General features: G+C 34.7%; 1 protein-coding gene and 1 pseudogene across 1 annotated transcript in view; one reads left to right on the top strand and one right to left on the bottom strand.

Moving 5' to 3' along the window:
• Window positions 1–4,587: 4,587 nt before the first annotated feature.
• Window positions 4,588–22,382, bottom strand: part of SCN9A (sodium voltage-gated channel alpha subunit 9) — a 124,467-nt gene continuing 106,672 nt past the window's right edge. Inside the window, exons 22-27 of the mRNA XM_010971408.3 lie at window positions 18,570–18,851; window positions 17,728–17,781; window positions 16,686–16,823; window positions 13,498–13,602; window positions 11,372–11,642; window positions 4,588–9,178 (exon numbers count right to left, since the gene is read on the bottom strand). Coding sequence (XP_010969710.2) covers window positions 7,986–9,178; window positions 11,372–11,642; window positions 13,498–13,602; window positions 16,686–16,823; window positions 17,728–17,781; window positions 18,570–18,851 — 2,043 coding nt within the window. The 3' untranslated portion in view covers window positions 4,588–7,985. The remainder of the gene's footprint in view (window positions 9,179–11,371; window positions 11,643–13,497; window positions 13,603–16,685; window positions 16,824–17,727; window positions 17,782–18,569; window positions 18,852–22,382) is intronic.
• LOC123613210 (U6 spliceosomal RNA) lies at window positions 13,712–13,811 on the top strand (annotated as a pseudogene).

Consider the following 22,382-nt stretch of genomic DNA (forward strand, 5'->3'; position numbering starts at 1 on the left):
CATGGTGGGTGTTGCTGCTGCTGCCTGTTTGTTTAGTGACTTTCCTGGACTGAATCAGTAAAGTCTGTTCTTTCTTATGTGTGAACCCTGAAGTCTCCACTCAGTTAGCTACGAGGTTAGCTAAAGAACGCATAGAAATTTCTTTAGATGCCTCGGACCATTAAATCTCCTAGACTTTGCTGAGGGGCTCTGATCACTTGTTGGCCCATACCATTTACAACTCTGCCTTAACTGTCACTTCCTGCTCATGCAGAACCTCAAGGTCAGCCAGAGGTGCTTGCAACTCTACATGAATGTTGTTGGCCTTTAAAGTTCCTGCCATGGATTTATGTATTTTGGGTCTGCTGAGTGCCAGTCTCACATAGATGAAGGAGCTGAGGCTCAGACACTGTAAGTGTCACATTGTTGGTACATGACAGAAAGATTTAAACTCATGATGTTATGTTATATGCTGCTGCTGGGTATCTATTTGTCTATTTACATTTTGGGTCAATTCCTAAGGGCATAAGGTGGTATTGCTGCTCTGAAAAACAGAGCTTAGACTTCTTTAAATACTTTCAGTGTCATGTCTTATTTTCTTTATTGATCTTGTAAAGAGGAAGAGATTAGTTTTGTTAGTTTTAGCTCTGAAGATGACAGACATAGAGGAGAAAATGAGTTCTCTCAGTCTTGGAGGAAATAACTGGACAGGAAGAAATGCCTGTGGGGTGGGTGGGGGTGGGGAGCGGAATGCCAGCAGCTGCCGTTTTAAGCTGCTAGAATGATTCCCTAGCTTTGTTCAGGTCAAAGAGCTTTGTTTTTCTACAGAAGCACTTTTTAGACCAAGCTAGTCATGTCCCTTCTAGATCTTGACATGAGAGATGAATGCAGTTTTAATCTTATTTCAAAGGAAAAATTTAAAATTCACTTCTGTCTGCAGTCATTCTTCTGATTTCTGATATAGGCTGTGACTTAGTGTCATGAAACTAAAGTAGATTGTTTCTCCTCTTCACCCTCGCTCCCTCCCAGACCCCTCTCCGCCCATAACCCAGCACTAAGTGGTGTTCTGGCTGAGGTCTGTAGGAGGCAGACCCATTTACCGCTCAAATAAATGGGCAATGTGTGACTTTTTAGAGATAAACATACATTTTCTTTTAGTTGCAAGTTTCAGGGCCAAAACATTTGACTCTGAACCAATTTTCAATCTTTGTTCTGAGTTTAGGGTTGAAATGAGATGGTTAGGGTAAGATGAGTATATAAAAGGAAATAACTTAGAAGGGAAAATGAAGCGTGGAGGAATTCTTTTCCCACCTCTTTTTCCTCCCATTCCTCTCCTAACAGAGTTGATTCCATTGAAGGCATGGACTGGAACCAGTATATCCTGACAGGCTGAGTTGTTTACAGAGATTACAAGAAAATTCTATCTTTACTGTTTCCTTAATGGGAGTCAAAAGGAGATACTGATATTTAGAAGTTTCGTAGTTGTGAGTTTCACAGGATTTTTAAGAAAGAGAAAGATATTTTCTGTGGCGTTTTGATACCTATTTCTCACTCATAGTATTTTATTACAAAATTAGTTCTTAATTTCCAATATTGAGAAGAACATAAAGGACAATGATAATACCCTAGCCTCAAACAGAAAGATACCTTTTAACTATAAATTTTAATCTTTTCTCGTTAAATTTTTGGTGTGAATTGCCAAAATCAAATAACTGTTTTGAGTTCTTTATTTTTAAATCACTTATTTGTAAGAGTGAGAAGAAAAATACCTACCTACTAGGAATGAAAAGTTAGCTCCAGAGTGATTTTCTCTGGCAAAACAGCTTATAAATTATTAGAATGAATGACTAGAGTATTTTCAGAGTTACAAAAATTTGCAGTAAAAGAATCTGCACAACCTTAAGCCATTATTTTTAAGTTATGACCCCAAATTATGAAGCTTTTGACAGCGGAACATCCTGATAGTGTCTTTCAAAGTAGCATAAAATAAAATAGTATGTAACATAGGTAATAGAACAAATAGTAAAACGTAATTTAACACATATAATGTATATGTGATTTATAATGAATGATAAAATCAGTATTTTATTCTCTGATATCTATAATCATTCAGATATCATCATGTTTGTATCCTCCTCAAAAGCTTCATCATGATGGAAGGGACTTGTCTGTTTTACAGTGTCTGAAACAGGGACTGGCTGATTGAAGGTGCTCAGTAGACAGTCACTGAATGAATCAATGTCTAATTTGCATATAGTGTTTAGTTCTTTTTGAACATAAACTGGATTTTGCTACGTTTGATTTCTTTGAAATTTATCAGGAGTCTGAAAAGCTTTGAATCCATGGATTTGAGGTGGAAGTGAAGGTGGCAGCAGCTCTAAAACTCTGCAGAAAGACCAAAAGTAGATGGGATTTGGGTGACCTTTGGGGAAGGTTGAAAAAGGTCACTTTTCCATAATCTCAGTTTATCGGGAGTATTTCTCAGATGCCTTTGAACTGCATTCTTTTCCCTCAATACACCACAGAGATTTTCTTTGGTAGTTCTCATTTTAGTCTTGCTAGGGGTCTAATGTAGTTAAATTAGATTTTAAATCCCCTAAGGTTATGATACCTCAATATGTTCTGCTTAAGTTGAAATATTCCCATTGGTGCCACCTGCTAGTTTGTACCGTATGTAGCCTTTTCCAACAGCTTCTTTTACTTAGTTATACGATTTGTCTTTGCTTTTCATTATTTTAATTGGCTCATAAAGACATTCCAAGATGTTGCTAGTCACTTAGTGGAAGTTAACAGTATAGAAGACATACTGTCTTGTATGAAATGCAATCAAAATGAGCACAGGCCAGCAAATATTACATCTGGAACAAGAATAATTTTTCCTCTGTTCTACTAGGTTTTCAAAATTGTTGATGAGCGCAAAATCTTTTCTATATACTTATTGTCCATTGCTTTATCAATTACTTTTTCCCATTTCAAGTGTTTATGAAACATACACTAAGTATTTGAGAGTCAAGATAAAGTACCTGATACAGACAAGATACATGCCTCCTAAATCTTAAAATTAGCTTTTTTTTTTTACAACATTGTAAAATGACTGTAACTCAATAAAAAATGTTAAAAAAAATAAGAAAGAAATAAAACCATATGTATCAAAAAATTAGCTTTTTTTCTGGGACAGATTAATTGTTAATGTAGGTATCTAATTACACAACTCCCAATAATAGAGATTAAAGTGTAGAATGTTTATCGGGGCCTTCGATAGCTCAGTTGGTAGAGCGGAGGACTGTAGTGAATAAAGTGTAGCATGTTTGCTCTATTGCTTGTTTATAGTGATCAATTATTCATGTTTCTTTTCCTGTACACAACAAATGCTACTGCAGCAAAGGTCCCCTCTGCTCTAACCAGTATGCAACATTTCCCTCCCTTGAGAAAGACTATTACTGTGTACTCTGCAGCTCATTTTGCCAGGATTACGGTATAGTGATGTCTGGAACAGGAAAGAATTGAACTGTTCTGCCGTAGGAATTTCATGTGATTGCCAATCAGATCGAGATGATGGTACTGTTTAGTTATTATGCAGCATAACTATTATGACTGCCAGTACAGAGATTCCCTAGGAATATTTTATACCTTTTCATCTGTCATTATAACAACACACAGGCTGAAATAATGGCCCAGCCCTGCAGCGATTATTTTGATTATATTTAAAGATCAATTACAGGACTGGATGCTCACAGCTAAAATAAAAGAGGTTTGGATCGACTATTTAGCTAACGATGAGAACTACTACCTCCAAATTTTTCTTGGAAAAAGCTAAACCTTCGTAAATACAGTATGCATGTGTTCTCATGTTGTTTTAACTCATAAATCTAAAAAATCGTTGTTTGAATTCATGTTGTTTGAATTGATAAATCTAAAAATAATTCAATTTTGAACTATTTTGGTGGATATGTCACATCACTAAATGCTCACTACATACCAGTAGTAAGTAGTATGTAGTATTTCAGATTCTATATTTCCACTTAGTCCATATAAAGTAGAACTATCATCATTTAACATTTATGGAGAATGCATTGTGCTCCTCTGAGGAGAGCGAGCTTGAGTTCTTCTAATTTTAGGGCAAACTGGCTGCCACACTAACTACTACACTAATATAAATTCTTGACTCTGTGTTGTCAGGCACTGCTCTAATTCCTTCCTGTGAATTTTCTCATTCTACTCTTAGAACCATACTGCAGAGTAGCACTGTTATCTTCATTTTATGGATGAAAAAGCTGAGGCACACAGATTAAATAACGTATTAAGGAAACATGAGGAGTCCTGGCTTAGCAGGTATCCAAGTACAGTTCTGGATCTAGAACCCAAGCCCTTAGCCACTATGTATGCTAATCCTACGTCTCCATGCTATTACACACAAAAAATACATACTGCCATTGTGTAGCTAAATGTTTGTATATTTTCATTTCCTGCCTCAATTTTCTTCTGCACAAATTCTGCTGTGGAGTTCAATGAATCTCTTTGGAACTCTATATTCTTTATCCCCAACTTTCTTATCCTGGAAGACTTCTTCTGGAAGACATTTGAAGCTGTCCATCTTTCAATTAAAAACAAAAAGCTATCAGTAGCTATATCTCATTTAGGGATGCACTGAATTTATTTCCTTAAAGATTATTCTCACAAAAACAGAGAATACATGCAACATGGTTTTATTTTTTTTGATGACTTTTATTTTTAGATTCTATTACAATGTGTCTCAAGTCTAACTACAGTATAATTTATGACAAACTCAGTTTGAGCATTCACAGATGTATGAAATTTGTAAAGAATTCTATGTGAACAGCATTATTATAGTCATGGCTATTCATTTATTTTTATGAAGCAATTCTTGATTATTTTCTCAAGAATATAACATAATAAGCCACAGATATTAAGACAAACTGGTGGCCTCTGTACATAGGTTCTAAACCCAAGCCAGCTGCTTGAGCGTTCTAATTTAGCTGGCCCACTTTCATCGCTCCTAGCAACATTTCTCTGAAATCGCTGTTTAGAACTGCTTTATTTACATATGCATTTTAACTCCTTTTAATAAAGCTATCAAAACTCTATAAAATCATGCTGAACATTTTGGGTTAAGGTTTTCAACAATCAGCATTTAGAAACAGCCCACGAGTCACTTATATCTTTTGCAAACTATGTAACAGTCACAAAGGTAAAATGAGATTCTCCCAGTTTTGTCCAAATTGTATGAATGGATTTATGTTCAAATCTGTTCACTTCTGTTTTATTGTAATTTAAATTTTGCAGTGTAATTGCCATTCTGTCTCATTAGGTAAAATGAGCTCAGTGATTGTGTGACTGAAGTATGAGTATGATGGTGGTTTCTGAGGGCAATGTCTCATAAGCAGTACCAAACAGTATGAAACAAGAAGTCTAATTTCCCTTCAAGCTTACACTGTATTAAATGAGCTCTTGGTTCTAAATATTGTTATTAATTGATAAAAAGTCACAACTAGACATTCCTGGGAAAACATATATATACAACACCTATTCATGTTATATTTTAAAAAAATTACAGTTCAGCATGAAATAGAAGAAAGTGTGATTTTGTGATTTTTTTCTTTTTTTGAAATGCTAAGAAACTGTGTTGAGGAACCAGTTGCCAATATTTTTTTTCACATAAAAATCAGGCAATGTAAAAACATTAATAGTAAACCACAAGGAAACCTGCCCACTATATATCTTTTCACACTATATTATATATATATGCAAAGTGCAGTTATATTTATATGGATTCAAAATAATCAGGGTAAACTGCATTCAAATTTAAAGTAGTATTAATTTCTTAATTTAATGTTTTAAAAATCTTACAAATGTAATATATTTTATATGGTTTTCTAATTAAATTGTCAAAACCTATTTTCAACAGCCTTATCAGGGATGTGATGCAATGCTCTATGTAGCCTAAGAAAACACTGCATGGTTATCTTATATATTAAATTAAGAAGAGGCTCAAATTATGTAAAATGAATGGTTGAACTTAAGCGTAGAGAATCTTTGGCCCTAGATTTAATTTCACACATGCTTAAGACAAACGTCGAAGTCATAATCTCTTTCATGGATGATGCAAAATACATCACAATTTAAAAACGTTCTAGATAGGCAGTTCTGTGGAAATGTCTCTTTCTTTGTTTTCATCTCTTTCTCGTATCTGTTTCTTTGCCTCTCTCTCTTATTCTCTACCCATACTCCTCCATCTCTGAAGGTATGGTTAAATCTCTGTTATTTTTAACTAGCCAGAACAACAAAAAATATGTTTTAAGTGCTGAATACAGAAGTCTAATTTATGTTCTTTTTTCATCTAAGAAAGCAAACGAATGAAATACTGTTCTATACATATGCTTTGACAACTCCCACAAAATCTAAATAAAATTACTTTCTACTTATGTAACTCAATTTTTGCCTGTGCACGAATAACTTGATAGAAGAAAGAGCTCATATTCCTGGAATAAACTCATAAAAATGCACGATGGTTACTTATTTTGAAGCCATTATTTACAAGGGTATTTTTTAAAACTAGATTTATAATCCTTGATAGAAGGACAACAGCTAAAGCAAAATGAATGTGTGCTTGGTAAATTATAAGCTCAGGGTATGTTATTGATTGATATATAATATACCCAGTAGTTACAGAATTTTAGGAGAAAGTGACATCCTCCTCATTTTGTAGATTAAAGAATAGAAGTTCAAGAGGATTACTAGTACCAATTAGGAAAGCAAGTTGGCAAGCATCTCAGTTGAATGCTATTTCATTCTCACTAAACACATGTCTGTATTGAAAGCCTGCCATGTATTATGACTTGAGAGCTTGCCATACATTTAGGATGGTGTGCAGGTGATACAGTAAATACAGTGCCCAAGTCATTATCTTCTCAGACATGGACCATGGAATCAGATATTTATCTGCATATCCAGAAGCACTCCACTGAAAAGAAATAACAGCTTTGTTTATTTCTTAGTGCTAAAGAATGACTAAATACTGCATGAGAAAGCAGAAAATTGTGACAAAAATGATTAAGAGTTGGGTCTTTATTGGTATTTTGGGGCAGCACAGTCCAGTATTACACTGTGTAAATAAAAGTGAACAAAGCTTTCTTCAGTGGCTTCTTTTCTCAGTTATGTTCATTTTTTTCTTTTGAAGGGTGTACGTAAAATAGTTTTTCATGTTCCATGGTTATTGTATGAACAAAGAAGGATGTAGAAAAAGGCAGTCTAGGAAGCACAGTACTCTGAAGGGAACTCTTATGCTAGTTGGTATGAGTCAAGATGAATAAAAAGTATTTGTTGAAATGAAGAGTCTACATATGTTTTTAATCCTATGGCATTTAGTAGGCACATATAAATTGGTTTTGATGCAATATGGAGTAAATTTAAGCACCTGAAAATGTAGTATGACCTCTGTATATGGATAAAAGAGTCTTGCCCCCTAGTAACAGGATGTTTAGACATCCATTACTAATACCCATTCCTCCTATCAAGACATTTCACTACAAAGCCAAGGCAAAATACTTTTGTAGATATCCAAATGATAGATATTTATATGTGTGTGTGTGTGTGTGTGTGTGGTGTGTGGTGTGTGTGTGTGTGTGTGAATTTGCATGGGAAACATGAATGTTTACAATCCTGTGAAAAGATGACAAGGCAGATGTGAACATTTTCTATATGGTCCTCTGATTTATTAAAAGAAATTAAGTTAAATCACCTTTGTTGGCTGTAACCAATTATCCCTGTAGAGTTACTCTTAACAATTCTTATAGAATCATTTACCGATGCAAAAATAGTCATCTGCTAATGCTGCCCACCTATGTCAGAGAATCAGAGCTAGGGGCTGTACTGACTTTGAGAATATGTGGATAAAAAGAGTTTTGGCATAGACCTCCTTAAAAGAGTCTTATTAACACAAATACATCACCTCCACAGGCTGTAAACAATGTATCAAAAATGAAGCTCTATTTTTTGCTTTCCTTGCCATCTTTCCCTTTGTCTTCCTTTTCTGTTTTGTCTTTTTCATATTTCTCTTTGTCTGGTTTTGTTACACTATCATATGAAGGTGGAGATGTGGTGGATGAGGTTGCATCTGTTTTTTCTGGACTCGAGTTCCCATTAACATTATCAAAAACCGTATCTTCTTTTTTGGGCAAATCATCATCTTTGCCTCCATCTTTTATGTATATACTTGATATATTTTTGACATTTTGCCGTAAACGGTAACGTCTGTAAGCACGCTGAATGACAGTAGCAGACACATCCTCTTGTTTTCGTTTTAGTGTAGTTGTGATGGGTTCATAGGACACTTTAGAAGGATTTGCAGACATGAATCTTTCTTCCATCTGTAAACGGAGAGAGTCCATCTCTCCACTTTCACCCAAAACACGCTTTGTAAAAGCAAATAAGATGTCAAGGCAGTGGATCCTGTCCCCACTGACCATGGGCAGATCCATGGCAATGAGCTGGACTTTGTTTGGTTTTGCTATGAGGAGTGGAGGATCCAGGGCAGCTGCAAAATCAGAGAGTTTGCTATATTCTATAAATTGGGTGGCATCTGGATCAAACTTTTCCCAAACCTCGTAGAACATCTCAAAGTCATCCTCACTCAGGGGCTCAGTACTTTCTTCAGTAGCAACACTGAAGTTCTCCAGGATGACAGCGATGTACATGTTCACCACAACCAGAAATGATATGATGATGTAACTGACAAAGTAGAATATCCCAACAGAGGGGTTCCCACAGTCTCCTTCCACTGAACTTCCAGGATGGACTTTTTTGGGGTCACAGTCTGGAGGACCACTGTTGAGAATAGGTGCTAGCAACCCATCCCAGCCAGCAGAGGTGGTGATCTGGAACAGGCAGATCATGCTGTTGCCGAAGGTCTCAAAATTGAACATGTCGTTGATTCCAGCTTCCTTTTTAACATAGGCGAAGTTGGACATGCCAAAGATGGCGTAGATGAACATGACCAGGAAGAGCAGGAGGCCGATGTTAAACAGTGCAGGAAGGGACATCATCAAAGCAAAGAGCAGCGTGCGGATCCCCTTCGCCCCTTTGATCAGACGCAGGATTCGGCCAATCCTGGCGAGACGGATCACTCGGAACAGGGTAGGGGACACAAAATACTTTTCTATCAAATCAGCTAGAAACATACCTGGTGCAGAGGGAAGGAGTAAAAAGAAAATATTTAAATATCTATGCTACAGACAATCATGACTCTTAAAGAGTTTTATCTGCTACCTTATCTCTTATGCTTTCAAGAACTGTCACTTTATACTGAAAGCAATTTCATAACAATTAATGGATTGAACAATCCCATAGGAAAATGGTTAGAATTACCACTGTGATGTTTCTTCTCCTTTACTAAGTTTGTGAACCTTATTTTTTTTCCCTCCACAACAATATATTTTTTTGTATCCCACAACAATATTTCAAATTGTAAGGGTAGAAAAATTAAATTCGAGCAATACAATAATATGCTAAAAAGGAAATATAAATCATCTTAAATATTAACTATTGTTACCATTAATTATTGTTAATATTCTGTTGAAGATTGCTCCACTTGTCTATGCAAGAACACACAGACATATACAAATGTAATCATGGCATACAAGCTTTTTTGTCTTCTATTTTAGTTACTTCATCATATCATGGAGATATTTCCATGTAAATGACAGAAGAATAATTTCTTTTAGTTGTACAATGTTCTGCCAAAATAGCCATATATTGAAGAATTTTATGTTGTTTCCATTTGTTTTGGCTGAGAGGAATATCCAAGCAGATACATTTTTTTCTAGTTGCATGAGCATATTTTGATAATACACTACTAGAAATTAGGTCAAACACTGTATTTAAAATTTTGTTATATATTGCAAATCTATCTTCAGAAAGTATGTACAAATGAACACTCTGACTAGTAGTATATGAAAGTGCTCATGCTCTGCATGCCCACAAGTGCTGTCATTCTTCTTAATAATTTAACCAGAATATCTTTATGATGTTTAAAACACCTCATTATTGTAATTTATTTGCATTTCTTTTGGGAAAACATAATCCACAATTTTTCTTGCTTATTGGACATTTTGTATGCTTGTTGGCTATTTTCAACTTTCTCTTTTTGGCTTATTCTAGTCCTTTGCACATTTTTCTATTGGGTGATTTACTATTTTCTTATTGATTTATGAGGACCATTTTTCTATTACAAGTACTAATCCTCTGTTGACCTTAAATGTTACATTAACAATTTCCTTCTTTTTTATTTGTCTTTCAACTTTTTTTCCCAATTTGGTGGTGGTAGTGAGTTTTCCTCCACAGAATATTTTGATTTTATGCAGTCATATCTATTATTTTTTCTTCATGGACTCAAGTTTGTGTCATGAATAGAAAAGACTATTCAAGTTCATAGTTATAAATCTATTTCTATAAGAATCCACTTTTTTACATGGATTTTTTACATGGAATCAAAGATTCATGTGATCTTTTAACTGAATAATGTAGTAATTCTCTACATAACTGAAGTTTAACTTTGGATTATTTATTTGAATCCATTGAGATTTTTAGTAAACACTATTTTACTTTATCAATGTGACAATAATTGTAATAGCCAGCAATGTAAGGCATTGCTTCATTACTCTAATTTTTCTTCCAGATAAATTTTAGAATTATTTAGGTTTATAGCACCAATTTGTTACCCCCACCACACAAAAACATACTGATATTCTCATTGGGATAACACTAAATTTATAGATTAATTTATTAAAAATAGTCATGATTACAGGGAGAGCCTTCTTACCCAAGTACAAAAAAGTACAGTGATTCACAGACATGATTAAGTTAGTTGAGAAATGATTATAAAGTTGATAAGTATGAAGCCCTAAGAAATGAGGCTGGAATTTCTTTAGAGTTTAATTTCACTTGGAGTTCAGGAAGAATTTTCACAAAGAGTCAGCAATATTCTGACTATTAATATTATCATTAATCATGGGACAGTTCTCGTATGTGCAAAAGCTGGAGTGATTTCAGATTCTACATTGATCTTCTAAGACATACCTACATATAGATGTAGTTCCTACCTTTGTGAAGGGTAATCTTGGAAATCGAATATAAGGAGTATTATGTGCTTCCAACAAATAGAAAATGTGTGGCTTTGAGGCTTGTAGCGTGAACCCAAGAATTCTGACACAGAGGTTTTTGTTCGGTTTGGTTTTGTTTTTAAGGTTCCTTTATCCTTTCAGTGTTAGTGACTTACTCTAGAATAAGTTTACATTCAAGAATTCAGAAACTTCTCTGAGTATATGTGATGTTTAGTTTGACTAAAAATTAAAATCCAATTAATAAATGGTCTTACCTACAATGGAAAGAATCACAACTACAAAATCAAAAATGTTCCATCCTACAGTGAAGTAGTAGCATCTGAGGGAGATCAGTTTCAGCACAAATTCTCCAGTGAAGAGGATAATAAAAACCACATTGATCCAATATAAAACTTCAGTCATGTATTCACTTTGTCCCTCTTTTTCTACCATCATAGTTACCATGTTGAGGCAGATAAGAACCATGATGGTGATATCAAAAGCTTGGTTTGTAACCAGGTCAAATATACATCCTTGGAATTTGTTCTGCAAAGAAACAAAAATAATAGGAAATGTAAATTTTGCAAGTATCCATAAATAATTACACTAGTAAAAACTTTTTTTGATTAAAAAATTATTTTTCTTTCAAAATATCCATTAATATTTTATAATTTAGTTTCTATAATAAATTTTAAAAGATGGTTATTATGAAGACCACTCTCAGTTTCAAGACTCTCAAGGCCCTTTTTCTTCCCTGATTATCTTAGAGATATTAAGCCTCACAGTAAATAATCAGTCTTGAAATTCTTGATGGCAAAGTTACAATCAGCAAACAAAGCTTTAAGTATGACTATCCACTAGAGGAAAGAGTGGTATGGAAGGCAAGGAGTTACAGATCAAACAAGGAAAAGAAGGGACAATCAGGAAGAGCTCCACCTTAAGCCACACTCACAAGCATCCAGTGCTACCATTTTTGTTCTAGCTGCACATGAGCCGAAAACTGGTATGAATTTCCAGATCATATGGTCAGGGCAATGTGGAGGTCAAAAACCAAGGTAATGATTAAGACTTGGGTACTTAAGGAAGAAATGGTCATACTTCCAACCCTGGCTGCATAGGCAAGTTTTAGGCATTGTATCAAGATCAAGTAAGGCACTGAGAAAATTAAATACCAGAGCTTCAAATTCATAGATTATAATTTAGTTGGTCTGATACATAAACAGCTTATACAACTCAGTAACAAAAAAACAAACATCCCAATCAAAAAATGGGCAGAAGACCTAAACAGACATTTCTCCAAAGAAGACATACAGATGGACAATAATGACATAAAAAGATGCTAAACATTGCTGATTATCAGAATAATGCAAATCAAAACTATAATGAGGTATCACCTCACACTGGTCAGAATGGCCATCATCGAAAAGTCTACAAATAATAAATGCTGGAGGGGGTGTGTAGAAAAGGGAATCCTCCTACACTGCTGATGGGAATGTAAACTGGTGTAGCCACTATGAAAAACAGTATGGAGGTTCCTTTAAAAACTAATGATATAGTTACCATATGATCCAGCAATCCCACTCCTGGGCATATATCCAGAGAAAACTCTAATTTGAAGAGATACATGCATCCCAACGTTCACAGCAGCACTATTTACAATAGCTAAGACGTGGAAGTAATGTAAACGTCCACTGACAGATGAATGGATAAAGAAGATGTAGTATATATATTTAATGGAATACTACTCAGCCATAAAAAATAAAATGCCATTTGCAGCAAGATGGAAGGACCTAGAGATTATCGTACTAAGTGAAGTAAGTCAGACAGAGAAAGAAATATCATATGATATCACTTATATGTAGAATCAAAAAAATGATACAAATAAACTTACTTACAAAACAGAAACAGGCTCATACACATAGAAAACAAACTTATGGTAACCAAAGGAGGAGGGGGTGGAGGGATAAATTAGGAGTTTAGGATTAGCAGATACAAACTACTATATCTAAAACAGATAAACAACAAGGTCTTACTGTATAGCACAGGGAATTATGTTCAATATCTTGTAATAAACTTTAATGGAAAAGAATGTGAAAAAAGAATAAATAAATTTCAAACAAACATACATCTTATATTGACTCTCTACAGGCCATTTGTACTAATAGTTGTAAAGCTAATGAAGAGTTTAAAGCATATACAATTAGTTTTCATATTTATAGAAAAATAAAATATAAGGACTATTAAGAGCTATGATAAAGTTCAAAATACATATATTCAGTTTTATAAGGACTTTTGTTCACAACATTAAAATATATGCATTCATATTTAAGAAGTAGTTGGACATTAAAGATGATTTAAAAGTAATTTAAAAATTTATATGCTAGATATAATATTTTTTTACCCCTGGCCGAGGTATTGGTTTTTGTGGTTTCTTGGATCCCAGCTTTTTCATTGCATTGTAATATTTCTTCTGTTCTTCAGTCATAAAGATATCTTGACCTCCAAGGTAAAGAAATAAAAAATAAATCTAGTTAAAACCAGAACCATTGTCTAGATCCTTCCTCAGATCATTAAGACAGGTTAAAAATGTATTCATCTAGAAAAGAAATGCATTCCTGCTTCAGTAGCACATACACAAAAATTGGAAGGATACAGAGATTAGCATGGCTCCTGATCTAGGATGACATACAAATTTGTGAAGCCTTCCGTATTTTTGGTGACAGATGGTAACTAGGATTTTAAGGTAATCATTTTGCAGCGTATGCAACCATCGAATCATTATGTTGTACACATAATGTTCCAAATTAGTTGGAAATAATATACTATTATATGCCAATTACACCTCAGTTTAAAAAAATGAAATGCATTTTATTATGTGCAAGGTGTCAATAAATAAAACTTGTCTTACAGGATTACCTACATGTAGGCACAGGACTCTCCATACATAACGTAATGTGCACAATATATAAAATACATGGGTTACATCCAATAGATTGGCTCAATTTTCTTTTGATAGCCTAACCTGTGTTATTTTAAATTATGTGCTAGTATCTCATTTTATTTGCTACTTGTCTCACCAGGCATTTCATTGCTGAATAACAAATATATTAGAAAGGGTTATAAAAAATAAGAGTAGTGAATGATAATTTGGCTAATGTTTACTCATTAGCCATATTGACTTATAAAAAGTAGGGGCCAAAAGCAATAGCTAAAACAGTATTATTTTAATATTCATTTGTATTCATTTTAATATTCCCTATTCTTTTAGCATAAAAATGGATATATAACAATATATATAGAACATATCCATAAATAAATATACATATATAGAGATACACATATATTTGGTATACATATAATAAAGTTTTTATTTATTTATGTATTTATTTATTTATTTAAAAAAATCTTTGGCTACCTCTTTAATTCCAAATAAAGGAATTTCAACATAAACCCTTTATTGGGTGTAAACATTACACATAATACAGTTCTAGATGTTGAGAAAATTACCAATAATCCAGGGTTTCTGACTTGAAGAACTTTCTACTTTATTTTTATTTTTTATTTTATTTATTTATTTTAATTGAAGTAGAGTCAGTTTAAACGCATCAGTTATTTCTGTTGTATAGCAAAATATTTCAGCCACACATATACATACATATACTTGTGGACTTTCTAATTGAATATACAACCTTTAAGATTCAACAGTAAAAAAAACTAGTGTCTAAATAAAGCTTTTGATCCTTTCTACACTGTTAACAGTCTAAATCTCACAAAGGAGGCCTAGAAGCTTAGCTTATTCTTTTAGATTCTGTCAATGTTTTAAAATTATCTGTAATTTATATAGATTCATGCATATTCCTCATTGATCTGTAATAGAAACTTTTAATTTATGGCATAAATTAGTACAATCCATTAATCAGGAATTTATTTGGGGGAATTTATAGTTCTGAAATTCTTACCTACTGCATTTTCTGATCTGTCAAATACCTAATGACAACCAGACTTCCCTTCTTGTTTTATCATGTTTTAACTTGCATCGCCTCTAACTGACAGGCAGTATTTGTGGAATTTTGGTATTCTACTGACGCGTGAGAGAGAACTTTTATGCCAATGTCAAGAGAAGCCGAGACCCTTTATTGCTCATTGATAGGGGCTGAACATTATAGCAGGTCAAGAACTTACAAGAAGCTAGGGAAACACTGGGAAGAGAATCCTGAATTAAAGGTAAACATCAAGGTGGCAAATTTTGTCTTCCCTTGATGATGCCCTGATAATAAAGAGTGAAATGAAACTAAGAGGAGATTACAAAATGCTTCAACAGAGAAACTTGTGCTGTTATTTTGTTTTACTGTAGCTTGTACAGACCCTATAAAATGCATCCCTTTAAAAAGTAGGTGGGAGACATCCTGTAAGTCAGGCTGGTCTTTTTAGTAACTTTTGCCTGACATTGCTGGTAATGGCGTCTACTCATGCCAACTTCCTTCAGTGGCAATTCTTGTTTTAAGAATAATATTTAAGAGCAAGGAGGTTAAAGCAATTAGAACTGTGGCTCTCCTGTAGTGGTCATACTGCTCTTTCTAGATACATGTATAATTTAACCTATGCAGGGACTGCCAGGGAACCATGTGTGTGCTTATATGTCACATATACAATGACTAAAGTAGGAAAAATAACTAAGCTGAAAATCAGGGTATACTTTGTAAAATTATTTTCAAGATTAATTTATTAACTATTCAGTATCTTCTGCCTAAAGGCATGAATATATGATAATGTTAGCTAAGTTTGACTGTCAGATATAAAATGTAAGAATGGAACATGGAATTAAAAAATTCTTTGAAAAATAAATACCTATATTTGGAAATGTAAACATAAACAACATTTAACATTTACTACATTTTCCTTCACTCGTGAATAGTCAATCACGGCTTCTAATGACATTTCATTGCAATGTACAACTGTCTTTTCTTAGATGCTAAACCAGTACCTAAAATCACTTCTTTTTGCAATTCTATCCCTCATCCTTCAAAGGTCTCTGTTCACGTGGGTGCACTACAGTCACAGTAACTGTTAACTCTAAGAAAACTGAGCCTTTTTAAACATTTTATTCTCCTGCAAACCCAAACAATGCTGTAGACCCTACCCTTTAAAATCTTTTAATCGAATGTATCCCCTATTTTCTGTTGCTGCCAATGACTAGTTTGGAGAAGTAAGTGCGGGCTAGGTGGTCTTCTTTAAGTGCCAGCCCCACACATACCACACAGACCAGGGGCTCAGAATAGGATACAGTGACTACTTATACAATCATGTTTTGAATAAACCACTAATGCATCAATTTTTCTTAATCAATTCTCTGCAAGGAACACTGGAAAAAATTCAATAGCTAATATATTGCTTAAAAATAATTGTGACTCAAGAGATGATTATTTTCTGTGCAGAGATGAATGAGATTAAGCATATCTGACTTGAAAAATCAGTGAAATTCTAATGAACTAATTACTAACTGATATCAGATTAAATTTCACATTATAATTTGGGGGAAATAATTGTTCATTTCTTTTCAGTGCAATGACAAAAACTTGAAATACTTATCTTCTTTTTCTGTTGATTGAAATTATCTATGATGACACCAATGAACAAATTCAAAGTGAAGAACGACCCAAAGATGATAAAGATGACGAAATAAATATACATGTAGAGGTTGTATTCATATATGGGCTGCTTGTCTACCTATAAAATTAACAAAAGTTAGCAGTATGTTGACAACAGAATTCATCATTTTCTTTTTCACACAGTTTGACAGGGCAGTCCAAACAGTGCTATCCTAGGTAAACGTGGTTATTCAGAAACCATAATGTTGTTGAGCTTCAACAAAAGCATTCTAAAAAATGTATTCCACACTAAATAAATATTTATTACATGCTTACTATGAATATAATCTTCAGATAACTAGAAAGGGCTTATCCACTTATATTACTGGTTCTCAGATTGTAGGACAATTTAGCAACTAAATGACCTGATGCATATGTTTTATTTCCAGAAAAAAATATAGTAATAGATTTATTTACATAAATCATGCTCTTTTTTTCATTTGGTTTTAGAAATGTCTTCACTGGCTTTTGGGACAACCTGAACTAGTCAGTAGTCTTCAAATTTTCTTAAGTGTGGGACTTATTTCACACAAACTCTTCTAAGGCAGTTTAAAACATAAAAGCAGTGAAAACTATGAATAGAATATGTTATTTCATTTTTATTTTGATAAATAAATGTTTTCTGAGAACTTATTATTGTCATGCTGTGCTAAGTGTCCTGTTCACATTTTCTTGTGGGAGCATCAGAACAGCCCCATGAGGTGGACAGTGAATTACTTTCTTTTTACACACCAATAAACAGACTCAAAGAGGTAGAGTAATTTGCTTAAAGTCAGGTGCAAGCTTGTAAGATATGGTAGAGCCAGAATTTAAGTCAAGCTCTGTTTCCAAATGCTGACAGGTAACCACTAGACCACTACCAGGTCCAGGTTATTCACTGTGTGTGCATACACCAAGGGCTCCTTGGAGCTGCTGTTTGAAAACAGCCTAAATAAACTAGGGAGCTTTAAAAATCATAGAGTTTAGTATATTACAATACTTACATTAACAGAATCAACTGCAGCATACATGATATCCATCCATCCCTTGAATGTTGCCTGTAAACATAACATTTGTAGAATGAATGCAAAACTCATACTCTAAAATAGCCATAAATAAGTTTAATTTGTTTAATGTTACAACATTTATTAACTATATTAAATTAGTGAGTTTTACTGTAGTGTCATCCCTTGGTATCTGCAGATCAGTATTAGCCCCCTCAAAACCCCCCAATCCCACAGCCCCCAGATACCAAAATCTGTCTACGCTCAAGTCCCTTGCATTAGGCAGATGCCAAAGCCCATTGTATCAAAATTCCAATTTAACATAAAGATGCTATATCAAGGGGAAAAAAAGGAATACATTCTCAAGTCACATTCTAAATCTTAGTCCTAGTTAATTATTTCCTGGTTGTTACAATTTGTTTGTGAGTTTTACACATGAATTTTTGTTTTTCCAGAAGGGGAGGAGAATTTTATGAATAAGGAAGGAAACAATTTTTCTCCATACCTTAAGGATTCTCCATCCCAGCGGGAAGTCCCTCTCACTTCCCTGTGGTGTAAAAGTGGCAGTCTCCAAAAATGACTATTCATTTTTGGAGCAATATTCAGATGGCACAATGGTAGGGGAGTCAAAATGACTCCAAAAAGGTAATTATGGGTTAATAACTCTCAAATGCACCGGAACCCATGCTTCTTATGTTTACAAGCAAATGTTCTAAGAAAGACCAACTCTGTTTTTAAAGTCACAAAGTACTTTGTCTTTAATTATATTAATAATTATATAATGACAGATCTTCATCCAATGTGCACTAAAATATCAAGCATTCACAAAAGAGGTTACTTACAACTTGAAGCAGAGACAGGTAACCAAGTCCAACATTGTCAAAGTTCACTTTCAAGTTTTTCCATCGCACATTTTGACTAACATTCATAAGCGCAAAACACTCAGAACGATTTTCAACTCGATTTGTATGAAACCGTGACCCATCCGTGGTGTTAATACACTCATAGAACTTGCCAGCAAACAAATTTACTCCCATGATACTAAATATTAGCCAGAATATAAGACACACAAGGAGCACATTCATGATGGAAGGAATTGCACCTATGAGCGCATTCACGACCACCTAGCATTCAAAAGAAAGAAAAGAACGATTAGGATTGGTAAGAATGTTACATGGGCAACATTAATGAAACACAATGCAGAATTAGATAAGTTAGAAAAGCCACCCTTAAATGTTTAAGGCATCAAACCAATCAACCAACATGTATTTACTGAATGCCCACCATATTCTCATTAGTGTGCTAAGCAGGAAAAAATGAGACAAGAGCCCCACAATCAGTGACTTTACAAAATACATGAGGATCTCACAGTGAAACTATTAGCAACAATACAAAACAAATAACTAAGATCATATAACAACTTAAAATGAAAAAATAAATAAAAATAATAAACCAAAAACCTGATATATGTAAGGTGAAGTCATAAAATCTGCATGCTCTAGAAAAGAAAGAAATTTATAAATACAAATGATTAAAAATGAGTAAAATGTACATTTAAAGGTTCACAGTCCTAGAATTACCAGTGTTAAAATTCTCTCATATAGAGAAAAGACTAATGTGTATAAACTGGATTTAAGATTGGGAGTCTTGTCATGGTTTGAACCCCTTAGACTGAACTGGTTCTGCCAGTTGTGTGAGATGTAAATTTGGTTAAGACCTTGGGACCTCTGTTTTCTCATCTGCAAAATGAGAGCAATCTACAGATTAATTATTCTGACTCTAGAAATGCTTTATATATATAATCCCTTGGCTAAATACAGATAGTGCAGGCCTCAGTTAAAACAAAAATGAAGTACAGTTTATCTTTAATACTTTCTGTATTTCTGCTTTTCAGCATTTCCACTATTATTGATCACCAGGGCCTCTTGCCACGCAGCGTTCCTGCATGGGGACTACTGCAGCATTTACCACTCTCCAGATTCTCTTAATTACCTCATCTTTCCAGACTTACTATCTTCTTACAGTTGAGCTATGGTCTGAATTTGAGTGCAAATATGTTAAGGATGAACTTGTTAAGTAAAGAGCACGTGCTCCCTCTCTTTCGCAATATATCAAATGGGCTCTCCAGACGTTCCCAAAAGGAGAGACATTAAGGATCTCTTGACTATTTTTGAGATTGTCTAGTGCAGGGGCTGGAAAACATTTTCTTAAATATTTTTAGGCTCTGTGGGCCGTATGATCTCTGTGTCAATTGTAGCAATAGATCATACATAAACATGGGAGTGGCTGTGACTCAATAAAATTTCCTCTACAAAACAGGCAACCAGCTTGTGGGCTTTGGTTTTTGACCCCTGGGCCAGAGCAACAGTGATGACCCTGGGGTCCATGGACCTGTAAAGGTTCCATAGGGGCACGAAATTATATGAAAAACATTATGGCTAGGATTTCTTTATGGAGAGATGATTTATACTTTCATGAGATTCCTAGAGTGTACATGATCCCAAAAGGGTTAGGAAGAACAAGATTAGAGAGCAGAGTTCAAAGTGGTCAGCTCTTATTCAAACCAACGTTGTCACCCTCATTTCCAGCTATTCTCCCACCATGCTTATCACCTAGGCATGCTGATCCTTCCAGTCACTATTCAAACACATCTTGCATAGTCAACTCTGTCCTTCAGCAAGTAGCATCTCAGCCTGGAATGTCTACCCGCCTGTGACTTGGGGCCCACTCTTTCAGTCCCCGCTCCAAGGTCACCTCCCTGTGAAGCCTCCACGGACCTCCCCAGGCAGCCACTTCCAGCACTATTCCAGTAGCACTGTGCGCTTACTCTTTTACAGCAGATGTCACAGAATAACTGCTGTTCCCCCGTCTGTCTCCCCATGACCACTGTCCTTACTCACTCTTGGGTTGTACTCTTTTATAGCTGACACATAGGTGGTGTTGAAAATGTTTGCCGAAAGACTGTGAGCAATGCTGGGTCTGAGGGAGATGGGTACATAGCGCCCTGATGAGAAGCCATCTGGGAAAATCAATAAGTTTAAGAGCCTCAAGCCTCAAAGGAAGTTAACTACAAAATGCCTCCAATCATGATTTCATTTATTCTCCAAAATGACCCTGCAGTGTGAAGAAACATCCCTGTTTTGCTTGCTTAATGAATGTAACTAAACTAAACTAAGATGTATTTTTGCCCCTCCAAATGTATTATATCATTCTCCTGCATCCAATTCACCTATATTATAGATAAAGAACAAAGAACAAACAGGATAAAATGATGGACTGGCTTAATCACAGAGGGAAGTATATTCTTTGATCACAGAAATGTGGTACACACTCTGCTTGAGTTGAGGCATCAAGTCATAAATTCTGAATAGATTGTAACATTCTACTAATGCTCAAAAAATAAAGTTAAGGAAACTTATTTTTCAATTCTTACTTGACAAAAAGTACTTGACTTTTACTTATGAAAAAGATTTTTGTACAATCATGATTTCTCTTATACACATGGGAGCCAATATATACTGGGTACACCCAGTAGAGGTTGCGGTCAGAATAAGGTTAGCAGGGATAATAATGAAGATCAGCTGGACTAAAACATGTCTAATATTCACCTGAGGCTTCAGACTTCTGGGCCCCATCCTAGAGTTTATTATTCAATAGATCTGGGGTGGAACCTGGGAATTTGCATTTCTAGTAAGTTTTCATGTGATGCCGACCACACTTAGAGAAGCAGTGAGCCAGACTAACCTGCATGTTAAACTGCTCAGAGGCCACAGGTAGAGAGGCAGTCAGATAAATAAGTTAAGTAATACGAGGAGGATTTTATGTGTCTGAACATACAAGAAGGATACCCAGTTATGCCTGGTGGTGGACAGACAAGGCAAATTTAAATTGAGGCTTAAAGAAAGGGTAGGTGTTTGCTATGCTGATAAGTTAAGGTTGAGACAGGGCAGGGCTTGCATTCTTGGCTAAGAGAACAGAGACATGAGAAAGCAGGCATACACCTGGAGAAGAAGAAATTCGAGGAGAGCAGCAGCAAATGAGGATATAGACTTATTAGAGAAAAGAGGGTCATTGTCCTCTGTGTATTTTATGAAGAAGTTGCTACTAGATTGCTAGTAGTCATTACTTATCTCATCTCATTTGTTTCTGTAAAACTAATCTTTTTTCAGACACTATGCAGCCTAGTGCAAATGAAGTAAACTCTCAGAGCCTTAGTTTTCTCAAATATAATTTGGAGATAATTCCACTATCACTGAAACATATATTTTAAGAATGAACCTAGAAGCACTGGTCACCTGATGCTGTCGTCTTTCATGACTTGTATATGAGAGATGTTGTTAGGACTAATAATGTCCCCTTCACCTGAATTTCCTAACATGGTGAAGATTTTCATTTAAAGGAAAAGTCACTTACTTGGATCACTGCCTAACGGTATAGTATGAAAGAGACATTACTGTATTTACTTTACTCTTTGTTAAACAATATGCACTGAAATACTGTGTGTGTATGCACATGTATACACACTTAGATAAATAAACAGACCAGATATACATATGTATGTATACACATGTGTAAACATAAACAGTCCATAATTTCTAGATACATTTTTTCATATTTTATACTTCATTAAAAATATGAATATTATATTAGGAAGT

Source organism: Camelus bactrianus, chromosome 5, assembly GCF_048773025.1.
Source record: "Camelus bactrianus isolate YW-2024 breed Bactrian camel chromosome 5, ASM4877302v1, whole genome shotgun sequence".
Taxonomy (NCBI): Eukaryota; Metazoa; Chordata; class Mammalia; order Artiodactyla; family Camelidae; genus Camelus; species Camelus bactrianus.